This window comes from Lethenteron reissneri, chromosome 69 (genome assembly GCF_015708825.2).
Source record: "Lethenteron reissneri isolate LAM-NWPU_2019-01 chromosome 69, ASM1570882v1, whole genome shotgun sequence".
NCBI lineage: Eukaryota > Metazoa > Chordata > Hyperoartia > Petromyzontiformes > Petromyzontidae > Lethenteron > Lethenteron reissneri.
This window is the reverse complement of record NC_083847.1, coordinates 7,344,327-7,357,534: the sequence shown is the minus strand read 5'-3', so window position 1 is coordinate 7,357,534 and position 13,208 is coordinate 7,344,327. Positions and strand designations below refer to the sequence as shown.

General features: G+C 45.4%; 2 protein-coding genes and 1 pseudogene across 3 annotated transcripts in view; 2 read left to right on the top strand and 1 right to left on the bottom strand.

The window, feature by feature from the left end:
* Positions 1–1,556: 1,556 nt before the first annotated feature.
* LOC133360479 (zinc finger protein OZF-like) lies at positions 1,557–13,202 on the top strand. Of its 2 annotated transcripts, XM_061579232.1 has the most exons (4): positions 1,557–1,624; positions 3,507–3,573; positions 10,057–11,837; positions 12,143–13,202. In XM_061579232.1, exon 3 carries the CDS (start codon positions 10,085–10,087, stop codon positions 11,789–11,791), a length of 1,707 nt encoding a protein of 568 aa, XP_061435216.1. In that variant the 5' UTR covers positions 1,557–1,624; positions 3,507–3,573; positions 10,057–10,084; the 3' UTR covers positions 11,792–11,837; positions 12,143–13,202. The 2 variants fall into 2 exon arrangements, with proteins under 2 accessions (XP_061435216.1, XP_061435215.1); XM_061579231.1 differs by lacking the exons at positions 1,557–1,624; positions 3,507–3,573 and having other exon boundaries at positions 9,277–11,837.
* The window catches only part of LOC133360679 (zinc finger protein Xfin-like), a 265,251-nt pseudogene continuing 255,032 nt past the window's right edge, over positions 2,990–13,208 (top strand).
* Positions 13,169–13,208, bottom strand: part of LOC133360850 (mucin-2-like) — a 106,803-nt gene continuing 106,763 nt past the window's right edge. Inside the window, exon 58 of the mRNA XM_061579752.1 lies at positions 13,169–13,205. Within this exon, the coding sequence (XP_061435736.1) occupies positions 13,169–13,205 (37 nt within the window). The remainder of the gene's footprint in view (positions 13,206–13,208) is intronic.

Below are 13,208 nucleotides of genomic sequence, written 5' to 3'. Positions count from 1 at the left end.
ATTTCACCAGGCTCACTGTTCATGAACTCTTGGAAGTGCTTGCACAAAGGATAATAACATCTCATCCTGTGTTCTTTGGAATCGTAGCTACTTGTGCTACTAGGATAATGAGACACTGACAAGTAGCATTAGTAGCTACTTGTGCTACTAGGATAATGAGACACTGACAAGTAACATTAGTAGCTACTTGTGCTACTAGGTTAATGAGACACTGACAAGTATCATTAGTAGCTACTTGTGCTACTAGGATAATGAGACACTGACAAGTAACATTAGTAGCTACTTGTGCTACTAGGTTAATGAGACACTGACAAGTAACATTAGTAGCTACTTGTGCTACTAGGATAATGAGACACTGACAAGTAACATTAGTAGCTACTTGTGCTACTAGGTTAATGAGACACTGACAAGTAACATTAGTAGCTACTTGTGCTACTAGGATAATGAGACACTGACAAGTAACATTAGTAGCTACTTGTGCTACTAGGTTAATGAGACACTGACAAGTAACATTAGTAGCTACTTGTGCTACTAGGATAATGAGACACTGACAAGTAACATTAGTAGCTACTTGTGCTACTAGGATAATGAGACACTGACAAGTAGCATTAGTAGCTACTTGTGCTACTAGGTTAATGAGACACTGACAAGTAACATTAGTAGCTACTTGTGCTACTAGGATAATGAGACACTGACAAGTAACATTAGTAGCTACTTGTGCTACTAGGATAATGAGACACTGACAAGTAGCATTAGTAGCTACTTGTGCTACTAGGATAATGAGACACTGACAAGTAACATTAGTAGCTACTTGTGCTACTAGGTTAATGAGACACTGACAAGTAACATTAGTAGCTACTTGTGCTACTAGGTTAATGAGACACTGACAAGTAACATTAGTAGCTACTTGTGCTACTAGGATAATGAGACACTGACAAGTAGCATTAGTAGCTACTTGTGCTACTAGGATAATGAGACACTGACAAGTAACATTAGTAGCTACTTGTGCTACTAGGATAATGAGACACTGACAAGTAACATTAGTAGCTACTTGTGCTACTAGGATAATGAGACACTGACAAGTAGCATTAGTAGCTACTTGTGCTACTAGGTTAATGAGACACTGACAAGTAACATTAGACGTAGGGGAGGCTCAGGACCGGCTCAGAAAGTGTCTCTGGCGGCGTTGGCCACGAGCGGGAATGGAACTCGGCTGGTCGGTGCGGAGCGCAGCGCTCAGCACGACACTGCCAACAACAACAAACTTGAACTCTGACCCCGTTCTCTGACGTCACCGCTCAGCGTGACCTCATCGGCGTCAAACGCCACGGGGAGGTGTGCCTTGTTAGTGACGTCATGTGACCAAGGTATTCACCCAACTCACGCGCTCTTGAGCGTGACGTCACCTCCGCTCCAGTGCCAATCCTTATTTGGGCAAAGCCACGCCCGGTGACTGGCGGTTCATTAACATAATTTATTCATGAAAGCCGTCGCGAGTTGAGGGCCGCTCATTGTGGGGAGGGGAGTGTCATCGTACCCCGCAAGTGACGTCATGTCACCTGCTGCCGCGTGACGTCACGAGGGACCGGGAAGTTTCCGCTCGGCCCGTGCGCTGAAATCCGAGGTGAGATTCTCATCGCGGTTGTTGTGGTGGTTGTGGTTGTTGTGGTGGTTGTGGTGGTTGTGGTTGTTGTTGTGGTGGTTGTGGTTGTTGTGGTGGTTGTTGTGGTGATTGTGGTTGTTGTGGTGGTTGTTGTGGTGATTGTGGTTGTTGTGGTTGTTGTGGTGATTGTGGTTGTTGTGGTTGTTGTGGTGATTGTGGTTGTTGTGGTGGTTGTTGTGGTGATTGTGGTTGTTGTGGTTGTTGTGGTGATTGTGGTTGTTGTGGTGGTTGTTGTTGTGGTGGTTGTGGTTGTGGTTGTTGTGGTGGTTGTTGTGGTGATTGTGGTTGTTGTGGTGATTGTGGTTGTTGTGGTGGTTGTTGTGTAGCGAGGTAGAGCCTCGCTCTCTCTCTCGTAGGGATGTTATTTGAGTAGCAGCGAGCATGGAAGCGATGTCCAGATTTAAACTTGTATTTTATTTTGTTTTATTTTTATTATTTCCCTTCTACGCGACTTTACCGACAGAACCAAGAAGATTATCTCGCTTAGTTTTGCAATCTGTGGAAGAACGTAATCAGCCAGGAGACGCGTTAGTTGTGTGTTGACCCACTCTCTGTGTTGCATTGCATTACTTTTCTAATTTTATTAAGTTTGTTTGATTAAGTGCAGTCACCAAACCTCCAAATCTCTCATTGACACAAAGCCGTAATTATAATATGTTATAATAATTATAATATGTTATACTAATTATAATCAAATATGCTCCAAATGTCCCCCCCCCAATATGTTGCTATAAAAATATTTGTAAATAATAATTGCGATGCTCTGTTAATAAAAACAACAATTTGCTAAGCCACAAGATCTGGACTTGTCTTCATGTAACAATACATAGATTCCTGTTTATAGGATTGCGTTGTACTTCATGAATCCCTAATCTCTGCCATTACATACAATGAAACAAGAAAAGGTAAAAAAGAAAAACAGAGCAATGTATTACAATACACTATTAGACGTTATTGTATCAAATAAAACAAAGTCCATCCCATGTGCTAGTGAACTTTAAAAAATATTTTAGGGAGGAAATGGCAGGAAAATAGTTTTGAAATTTAGATATTTTTCTGGGGGGGGGCCACCCCAGACCCGTGGAAGATTTGGTCCCCCCCAATGTTGACTCCATGGCTACGGCCTTGCATTGACGTGCTAGTTTCTCTACCCCCCCCCCCCCTCTCTCTATTTAAGGCCTCAACACAGAGGCGTTGTTTCTCTGTGTGCCTATGTGTGTCTCTCTCTGTGTGTCTCTGTGTCATCTCTCTCTGTGTGTCTATGTGTGTCTCTCTCTCTGTGTGTCTCTCTGTCATCTCTCTGTGTGTCTATGTGTGTGTCTCTCTCTCTCTGTCATCTCTCTGTGTGTCTGTGTGTGCCTCTTTCTGTGTGTCTCTGTGTCATCTCTCTCTGTGTGTCTATGTGTGTGTGTCTCTCTCTCTGTGTCTTTCTGTCATCTCTCTCTGTGTGTCTATATGTCTCTCTCTCTGTGTGTCTATATGTGTCTCTCTCTGTGTGTCTTTGTGTCATCTCTCTCTGCTTATGTGTCTGTCTATGTGTCTCCGTGTCTCTCTCTCAAATTGAGCAATCTTTGGAAGAACGTTATCAACCAGGTAGGGTGTTGACTGTTATGTTAGCTGACTCTAAGTTTAATAGGTTTTTTTTTCATTTGTACCTGATGATGATTGCTTGTGTTGCAGTTGAAACGTCGTATGCTATTATATAATGTATTTATTTATTCTACGTGACTTTACCGAAAGAACCAAAGAGTATCTTGCTTAAGTTGTAATTTCCCTTCACCTGGCTCGCTACTTTGTAACTTTGTTTTGTTTTAAATATTCAGTTTTTTCCTTTTTTTACCAGGCCACGCTGGCTTGAGCTGCTGTACCGCTCTTGTTTTAAGAAGCGACCTGCCAACAACAACAACAAGGTGAGGCTCGTCAACAGCGTGGTGGTGTTCACTCTAGACACGTGGTGGTGTTCACTCTAGACACGTGGCGGTGTTCACTCTAAGACGCGTGGCGGTGTTCACTCTAGACGTGTGGCGGTGTTCACTCTAGATGCGTGGCGGTGTTCACCCTAGACGTGTGACGGTGTTCACTCTAGACGCGTGGTGGTGTTCACTCTAGACGCGTGGTGGTGTTCACTCTAGATGCGTGGCTGTGTTCACTCTGGACGCGTGGTGGTGTTCACTCTAGACGCGTGGCGGTGTTCACTCTAGATGTGTGGCGGTGTTCACTCTAGACGCGTGGCGGTGTTCACTCTAGACGTGTGGCGGTGTTCACTCTAGACGCGTGGCGGTGTTCACTCTAGACGTGTGACGGTGTTCACTCTAGACGCGTGGTGGTGTTCACTCTAGACGCGTGGCGGTGTTCGCTCTAGACGCGTGGCGGTGTTCGCTCTAGACGCGTGGCGGTGTTCACTCTAGACGCGTGGCGGTGTTCACTCTCTACATGTGGAGGGGAAACCCGGGGATCGGGAAGGAAATCCACGCGACCACGGGGAGAGAGAGAGAGACACGTAAACTACAAATATACAGCAGGCGTCAGGGTCAGGATCGAACCCACGACTTCCTGTATGCCAGGACAGGTAGTTAACATCTCACCACAGAGAGACACGCAGCCTCGGCTGTGTTGGTTGATCCTCGATGAATTACTTGGTGGAGTGAGGAAGTATTAATACTGAGCAGGTGAAGGTGGCCAGGCGTGGGTCTGGACACACCACCACCTGTGAACCGTGCCAGTGTGTGACGGTGGTGGAGCCAGTGGGGGTGGGGTGGCACGTGCCCCCCCAACGATCCGATAGAAATCCGTAATTTCGATAGGATCATTGGGGTTTATTAGTAACTAGCTTCACTACCCGGCTTTGCCCGGGACTTAGATTCTTGTCTTGGATTAATTTAATATTCCCTCATAATTCAATGAAAAACCCCCGAAAAAATTGATGCTTGCAAGAAGGAAGCCGAAACACTTCAATTTACCTAAATCGGATGTTTTCACTCAAGGAAATTCAACCTGAACCCACTGCTACGTCAGGTCGATTTTTGCCACTCGGGAAGGGAATGACGTGGCGTTCGCTTAGACATTCCAGACAGCATAAGCTGTGAAAATTTCATGACGCCAGAGCTCGGCGTTGGAGAGTTTTTGCTGCTTCACACAAACAAACAGATGTAAGTTCTGCTTTATATTTAAGATGGCAGTTGTACCCGTTCTTCACGCGGATTAGTATTGAAACTCCGAGAAGCCATTGACTTTATCGGCCAGGAGCGAAGCGCCACCTAAAATCTCCCGGCACGCTGTGAACAGCTGTAGAAGTACGGCGCGCGAAGAGCCATGTTGTTGTATATGTTGGGTTATGAAAATTTGTTATGTTGTATGCGTGCGTGGGTGAAATTATTATGTTGTATATGTGGGTTATGAATATTCAGTGAAAATAATAATAATTAAATGAAATTTGGCCAAATGTGTAATTATCCGGAAATATGTTAATTTATGTAATTATGCACATTTTAATTATGCCAATTCGAGAGGTAATCGTATTAATTATGCGAGTGGGTGTAATTATGATAATGCAAGTCGTTATGATAACCAGACCCCGCCTCGGTGACGAGGGTGGGTTATTGATCGGAATAAGGCAATTAATCGTATGCAGTTATGCAGGTGTGGTGTAAGTATGCAAGATTAACTTAGATTAACTCGGCATCGTTGTTTAGGTTCGTCTCATTCTCGCTTTAACATTCCCAGAGTGTGTATTCGTGGTTATTTTTAGGTCCCCGGGTCACCCCGTTATCGCTTTAACATTTACTGAGTATGTATTAGTGTGTTTATTAAGGTCACCAAGTTCAAATCTCAACGCAGAAGCAGATCTTATGCATAGATTTCAGGAAAGAATCACACAACCACTTCTGTATTGATCAATTTATTACTAATTCAACCTTAACTATGATATAATATGCGAACTCTCAATCTCGGAACGTCAACACGGCATCAATACAGTATCATCAACGATTGTCTGATTTCACTTTGACAACTGCACATGGATCCCGCATAACGCGATGGTTGCTAGTGAGAGAGAGAGTCGTTAAAACATGCAAATACTATGCTAAGAAAACCTTAACGTTAATGAATGATTATACTCAATATTGTTCACGCAGTACCGCACTCCTTATTGATCATACGCAACCCTTATCACGTTGTTAGCACCTTGGGTCACGGGACAGTTGAATATTTGTAGAGGATGCGAGTACGTGCGGCGATTATGATTAAAAGATACTTGAAAGATTATACGGCGATAAAAAAAAAACACAATCAAAACAGTTATTATTCTTAAAGGCACCAATCTCAACAGATACATCGGCAGGTTATCTGACAACAGAACGGCTCGGAGTAAGGGCCTGCGACGGTGCTCCTTTTCCGAAGCTCGTTATCTTATACCAAGTTTACTAATTGGGGACCAGATCACCTGATAAGGATCCGGTGGGCCACCACTCCCCACGTGAGCGTGGCTCGGCGGAAGGAGGTGCCAAGAATCAGTTCGTATTGATGGATCTGTTGGGAATTTATGCGATTAAGAGTACAGCCCACTAAATATTAAAGATAAAAATTAAGAATACTCTTATAAACGACGGAGGGCCATCACTCGGTCTCGTTGTGATGCTTTCCAGCCACGGATGGCTTATGGGTTCGAGTGTTTTTGAGTGGTAAGAGTTGTCTTGAATAGTCAGTGTTCGGAGTCGATTCTTTAGGTCAAACAGACGCCTGGTGGTCGTGTGGTGAGGGGGCGGTGCGCGTCATACGTATCAGTCGATCCCCTGTCACCGTGGCGAACTGGTTCGGATGGCTGTTGATACGCTGTCGCAGTTCGGAACCCGGTCGGTAGGTGGCGCCCACAACTCGCTCGTAGCGTGCAGCTCTGGGTTGTCGCCGAACCGCGATGCTCACCACTCCGGTGGCAGCAGAGACCCCCGATTCGGCAGAGGTTGACGAGCTGAAGATGAGTCGAGCCGACCCGCTGGTCGCAGCTCGCTCCTGAGTCGACCCTCCCGGTCGAGCTCGCTCCTGGGTCGACCCGCTGGTCGCCCTCGCTCCTGAGTCGACCCTCTGGTCGCACTCCTGAGTGGACCCGCTGGTCGCACTCCTGAGTGGACCCACTCTGGTCGCACTCGTTCCTGAGTCGACCCTCCCGTTGCACTCGTTCCTGAGTCGACCCTCCCGTCGCACTGGTTTCCAATGCTCAGGATCCTTTACTTTATGCCGAAAAATCCCCCTGGATCCCGCCCACAAGGCGGGACTTCTTTCGATTTTTTTTGTGTCAGGATCTGTCCGTAGGCAGGTGTGTCCATGTGTGTGTCCGTACGTCCGTATGTCCTTGTGTGCATCACCCACGATATATTCCGTTGTCACACTCCCTCCATAAACCCACGAGCAAACAATCAGATGTTACAAATTGCCTCGAGGTCGTCTCTCTGTCTGGGTGCAATATTATCTCTTGTCTGGCCTTCTTCATGAACCCAAAACACAGACGTTACAAATCGTCTCATAGGCGTCTTTGTTCGTGTTGCACAACCTGGAGGGAGGGGCAACACTCTCTCCGACCCGGCGCACAAAGAAATGGTTAAAAAGTTTTAAGTTAACATTTGTCCCTTACTATTTCACAGTTATGATTCTGTATGTAACCTAAGGTCTGTCGTTTCCCATCGTGGTGCTTGACTCAAGTGGAGGTGTTTCCCCGAGCGTATACACACTCCTATCCCGCGCTGCGGGGATACAAAGACGGCCGGGATCTCCCTTTCTCTCCGACCCTGGGTTTAACATCGTTTTTTTTTATTATGTATTCATATTCGACCTGGTGGTGATTCATCCCGTTATCCTGGCTTTTCATAAGTTTTACTTTGTCTTTTCATGCATGTGCTTATTATTATTAACTTATTTCCGATATCTTAGGTCAAGGGGTAAGCTTCTCGATCCTAGGAATTCGTATTCCTTGGTGTCTGCATGGTTATATAAGCGGAATATAGTTTACGGTGAATAGCGTTAACATTGATGTTATGTGCGATATTATGTATTGTGATGTCTTTAACTTAACTTGTTTGTCAGAGCTTTACTGACACGAAGTTGCATTTCATAGCCCCGCAGTCTTTGCCCCACCCTCTCTCTGCTCGCCGTTGTTGTTGCCGTCCAGCTGAGCCGTTAACTCAAGGCCTCATTAATTTCCGTCCCTCCTGAGTAGGTGAGGGCGGTTGAACCTTGGAGTCAGTTCTGGTTTTTGTCTGCCTGCTTCTTCTTGTGTCCCCTGACCCCGGGAGTTATTATTCTACTTTATGGCCTGTCGAAGCCCCACTCGCTGTTGCTGGGCTGGTGTTGTTCCCGGCTTTTTGCTTACGTTTGCAGTTCGCCGTGCTCTTAATTTCCTTCCCTCGTCAACCTTATATCGACTATTCGCTCCTGTCTGGGTGCGATTCAATTTTGACTTAGGAAGGTTCTGATTGTCATATGCTTCGGGTCGAGTTGTATAGAAAGTATTAAAGTATGGAAATAACATTTCATATTGACTTAATAATGGTGATGGTTCAGTAGGCGTAACTTGTGGCCTGGTTTAATTGGAGTGGGTGTGAATATCAATAACTTTAGCCTACCCTGTTGTTAAATTCCGACTTTAACGTTACTTTAATAGCAATACAGAATAATTGAGCTTTTTGTCTTAACTAGGCGAATGCGAACTTCTGGTGACCCCCGCAGCCTTGTTATTTAGCTGGGTCTTGCCCGCCTTGAGAGATATACAACACTCTTTTAAATCAGCTCCCCCCCTGTCCAACCTTCTGCTCTGGGAGTGTTATTCTTAATTCCAGGTCCAAGGCCCCCTCACATTCAGACGCGCAGGGTTGTTTACATCAGCTCCCCCCCCCTGTGCACGTGTTCTAACTAGCTCGGAATCCCTGAACACACAATCAGTGATGATTCCTGGCTTTCTGTGGTTGTGATTTAGACAAAGGCGCCTCTGTTTTCTTCCATTGCCTTTGAGTCGACACTGCCCTATTATTTGCCCATGTGCTGAGGTCATAGAATCCGTTTTGACTTCAGTAATATTAACATTCAGTATTGGATTAGCAAATGGGCAATGGTTCATTTATGTAGCTCGCAGCCTGGTCTCCAATTTGAGCGAGCGCGAGGATCGATAATTTAGCCTACTCTGTTGTTGAATTTCGAATTTTGACGTTACTTTAAAACCATGCAGGATAGTTGGGCTTTTTGCCTTAACTATGTCTGGCTGACACTCCCACTGTCTCTGCCCTTGCACGGGTGACATGTGCCCGTTCATCAGGCCTTATCTTTCCTTGAAGCAAGGTTGCAAATTCTGCCATCCTAGCCCTCCTCCGGTTCATTACTTAACAACACCTGGTGTTTTGCAGTTTGCTGCGCTTGGTGTGTTTCACTCATTAAAAAAAACAAGTAAAAAGATAATATATAAAAATCATCAAATATTATTAATCTCAATTATGGAAGAAGGGTTAGGATACAACAATGTGGTAGGGGGGTAAGCGTTGCAGAGCGCTTAGCTCAGGTGTGATGCGGGTTGATGCCACATACGTCATGGTCATCCCCCCCCCCCCCCCCCCCCCAAAATACAAAAGTCTCTTTTTGTTTCCTGAAGGCATCAACACGTTCAGCGAGCGCGATGACGATCACACGCGTCGAATGAAAAGCAAAGGACAAGTCCGTTCTTACTAACAACTCCTATTTCACTAACAACTCCTTACTTACTAACAACTCCTGTAATTTTTCATTGCTGGAGGGGTTTCCCCCCCCTACCTGAAAATCCTGGCTCCACCTCTGAGTGTGTGACAGTGTCAAGTTTGTATTTGCATTAACTCTATTGAGCACAGAGGTTATATCAAAACAGTAGTTTATTTTAGTTTTCCTCTGGAACTCTTTGTAAGAATGGAGTCAGGAAGTGATCACAGCACACACGTGCAGCAGCTGAAGTCGGAACTGCTCATCCCAGCAATCAAGGACATCTGTGCCTGGCTTCACACCTAAATTGCGATTGAACATTAATTTATGCATTTGTGCAGAACACAAATAGTATTATTTTCAACACCCTTTTTCTATGTCAGCTGAATTTAGCTTTCATAAACATTTATTTAGAAGCCAAACAGCTGAAATTGTGTGCTGAGTTTTGGGTTAACGTTTATTTTGAAGATACGAGGGCTTCCAGGCATGTTTATGACCATTTGGCCTCTCATTGTGTGCCATAACAGCCCGTGTGATGAATTTGGGACACTTTTTTTTTTACTATATCATAAATATATGAATAACTATAGACGTGTAAGTCACGTGTGACTGTGTATATGCATTCCTCTGTGCCTCGATACTGATGTGTAGATGGTGTGGATATTCTTTGTTTCTGTCTGCAGCTATCGCTGCCTCTGCAGAAGTGGTCTGATGGAGCAAAGGCTCTCGGCGCGGCTCGGTGCAAAAAGGCAACAATGCGACCGGTGTGCATACAGCACGGATAGTCCTGAACATTTGACACGGCACCAGAGAACTCACACAGGAGAGAAACCCTTCAAGTGCAGTGTGTGTGGGAGGGCGTTTACACGTTCAGCTCATCTTGTAAAACACCAAAGAACACACACAGGAGAAAAACCCTTCAAGTGCAGTGTGTGTGGGAAGGCGTTTACACGTTCAGCTCATCTTGTAAAACACCAAAGAACACACACAGGAGAGAAACCCTTCAAGTGCAGTGTGTGTGGGAGGGCGTTTACACGTTCAGCTCATCTTGTAAAACACCAAAGAACACACACAGGAGATAAACCCTTCAAGTGCAGTGTGTGTGGGAAGGCGTTTGCACGTTCATCTGCTCTTGTAACACACAAGAGAACACACACGGGAGAGAAACCCTTCAAGTGCAGTGTGTGTGGGAAGGCGTTTGCACATTCATGTGCTCTTGTAACACACAAGAGAACACACACGGGAGAGAAACCCTTCAAGTGCAGTGTGTGTGGGAAGACATTTTTACATTCATCTGCTCTTGTAACACACCAGAGAACACACACAGGAGAGAAACCCTTCAAGTGCAGTGTGTGTGGGAAGGCGTTTGCACAGTCACCACATCTTCAAAGACACCAGAGAACACACACAGGAGAGAAACCCTTCAAGTGCAGTGTGTGTGGGAAGGCGTTTGCACAGTCATCTGGTCTTGTAGAACACCAGAGAACACACACGGGAGAGAAACCCTTCAAGTGCAGTGTGTGTGGGAAGGCGTTTGCACAATCATCTCTTGTAACACACCAGAGAACACACACGGGAGAGAAACCCTTCAAGTGCAGTGTGTGTGGGAAGGCGTTTGCACTTTCATCAAATCTTAAAAAACACCAGAGAACGCACACGGGAGAGAAACTCTTCAAGTGCAGTGTGTGTGGGAATGCGTTTGCACATTCATCTTCTCTTATAACACACCAGAGGTCACACACAGGAGAGAAACCCTTGAAGTGCAGTGTGTGTGGGAAGGCGTTTGCACGTTCATCGACTCTTAAAAAACACCAGAGAACACACACGGGAGAGAAACCCTTCAAGTGTAGTGTGTGTGGGAAGGCGTTTGCACTTTCATATACTCTTGTTGCACACCAGAAAACACACACGGGAGAGAAACCGTTCAAGTGCAGTATGTGTGGGAAGGCGTTTGCACAGTCACCACATCTTCAAAGACACCAGAGAACACACAAGCATCAGAAGATCCACCAGGAGTGGAGTCTGAAATCAGCTTGTGAAAGTCAAAGTGCTGCAATGAGCCCATCCCTTATCAAACAAGAACCGGAAAAGAATCCCAGCTTGGACACTTTTAAAGGTAACGAGGTGAAATATGAAGAGGTGAAGGTGAAATGTGAAGACGTGATGGTGAAGAGCGAAGAAGTGAAGGTGAAATGTGAAGACGTGATGGTGAAGAGCGAAGAAGTGAAGGTAAAATGTGAAGATGAAGATTCAACTCCAAAATGGGACCTTCACATCGATGGAGGCAACGTGAAGCAGGAGGAGAATTCTGACAGTGAGGCAGAGCGAGGCAACTTCCAGCAGTTTGTGGAAGTGGAGGTGTGGGTGGACTTCCTCCGAGACAATACAAAGTCAAATGGAGACCCGGTAGATGTGTAAGCCAGAGACGATGTCGCTCCAATAGATGCACCTTTACTATGGGGACCTCATTTGCCAGTAAAAATATGATAATTGGTTCTTTTACCCTTCTATCTGGCAACAAAACTGACACCTTTTTGCAAGGAGTCATGTTTGCATAGACCGCAATACCTGCAGTCATAATACAAACAAAAGAACATAACTCTGATAATGTGCACTGTCCTTGAAGTTGATTGGTCCACACCCGAGACAGCTTTCCTTCGAGCCTAGTCTCATATGGGTTGGACCAGATGACGCCAAAAGGCGCACAACTCAAGGACAATGCACCATCAGAGTATGAGAGCTCGGGGCAAGCATCTACACTATGGGGACCTCATTTGCCAGTAAAAATATGATAATTGGTTCTTTTACCCTTCTATCTGGCAAATGAGGTCCCCATAGTGTAGATGCTTGCCCCGAGCTCTCATACTCTGATGGTGCATTGTCCTTGAGTTGTGCGCCTTTTGGCGTCATCTGGTCCAACCCATATGAGACTAGGCTCGAAGGAAAGCTGTCTCGGGTGTGGACCAATCAACTTCAAGGACAGTGCACATTATCAGAGTTATGTTCTTTTGTTTGTATTATGACTGCAGGTATTGCGGTCTATGCAAACATGACTCCTTGCAAAAAGGTGTCAGTTTTGTTGCCAGATAGAAGGGTAAAAGAACCAATTATCAGATGCACCTTTGTCACAGGCCTTGAATGACAAAAATGTGAAGTTGAACACTCGGTTCCTAGGTTCAACCTGCAGGGTAAGAGCGGCCAGTCTTTGTGGACCTGTGTGTTGGGTAGATCTCTAACCAGGAGTGGGAGCCAATAAGCTCCAAAGCATTCACTGTTATAAATTGCATTTATATGGTGCTTGCTTAATCGCCTCGGCAACTCGGAGTTTTGTATCGTATCTCGTTTCAAACACTCTAAGAGCATCTCCAAGTAGCAGCTGCCCCTGTGTGGCACAAGGTGGTGGCCCTGCACCGGCCTGCATGTGGACAAAAGCCTGTCAGTAGGGGGCGATGGTTGATGTGGCATCTTGGTTGTGGAGTTTGTAGGTAATGTTTGGAATTTGCTAAATGTTGACCCAGATGCCAGCATGCAATGGCCGACTCGTTTTGAATGGTGCATTAGTATGTTGTACATACACTGTTAAGCAGACGGTGCATATTTTTTTTAATTAGCTTCTTGTTAATATGATGTAACCTGATTCAGTATATTTCAGTGCAGTAATTCAATTTTGTTAATATGCCTGTCAATAATTTAGAATGAATACTTGTCTGATGGTGTGCGTACATGTAACCTTTTGTCTATAAGCGTCAAACATTGAATAAGTCATGTTAGTGTAGTGCCGTAGATGGGCCACACTTACTGGCAGTGGTGGACAGGGCCCATCTGCAGGTAGCTC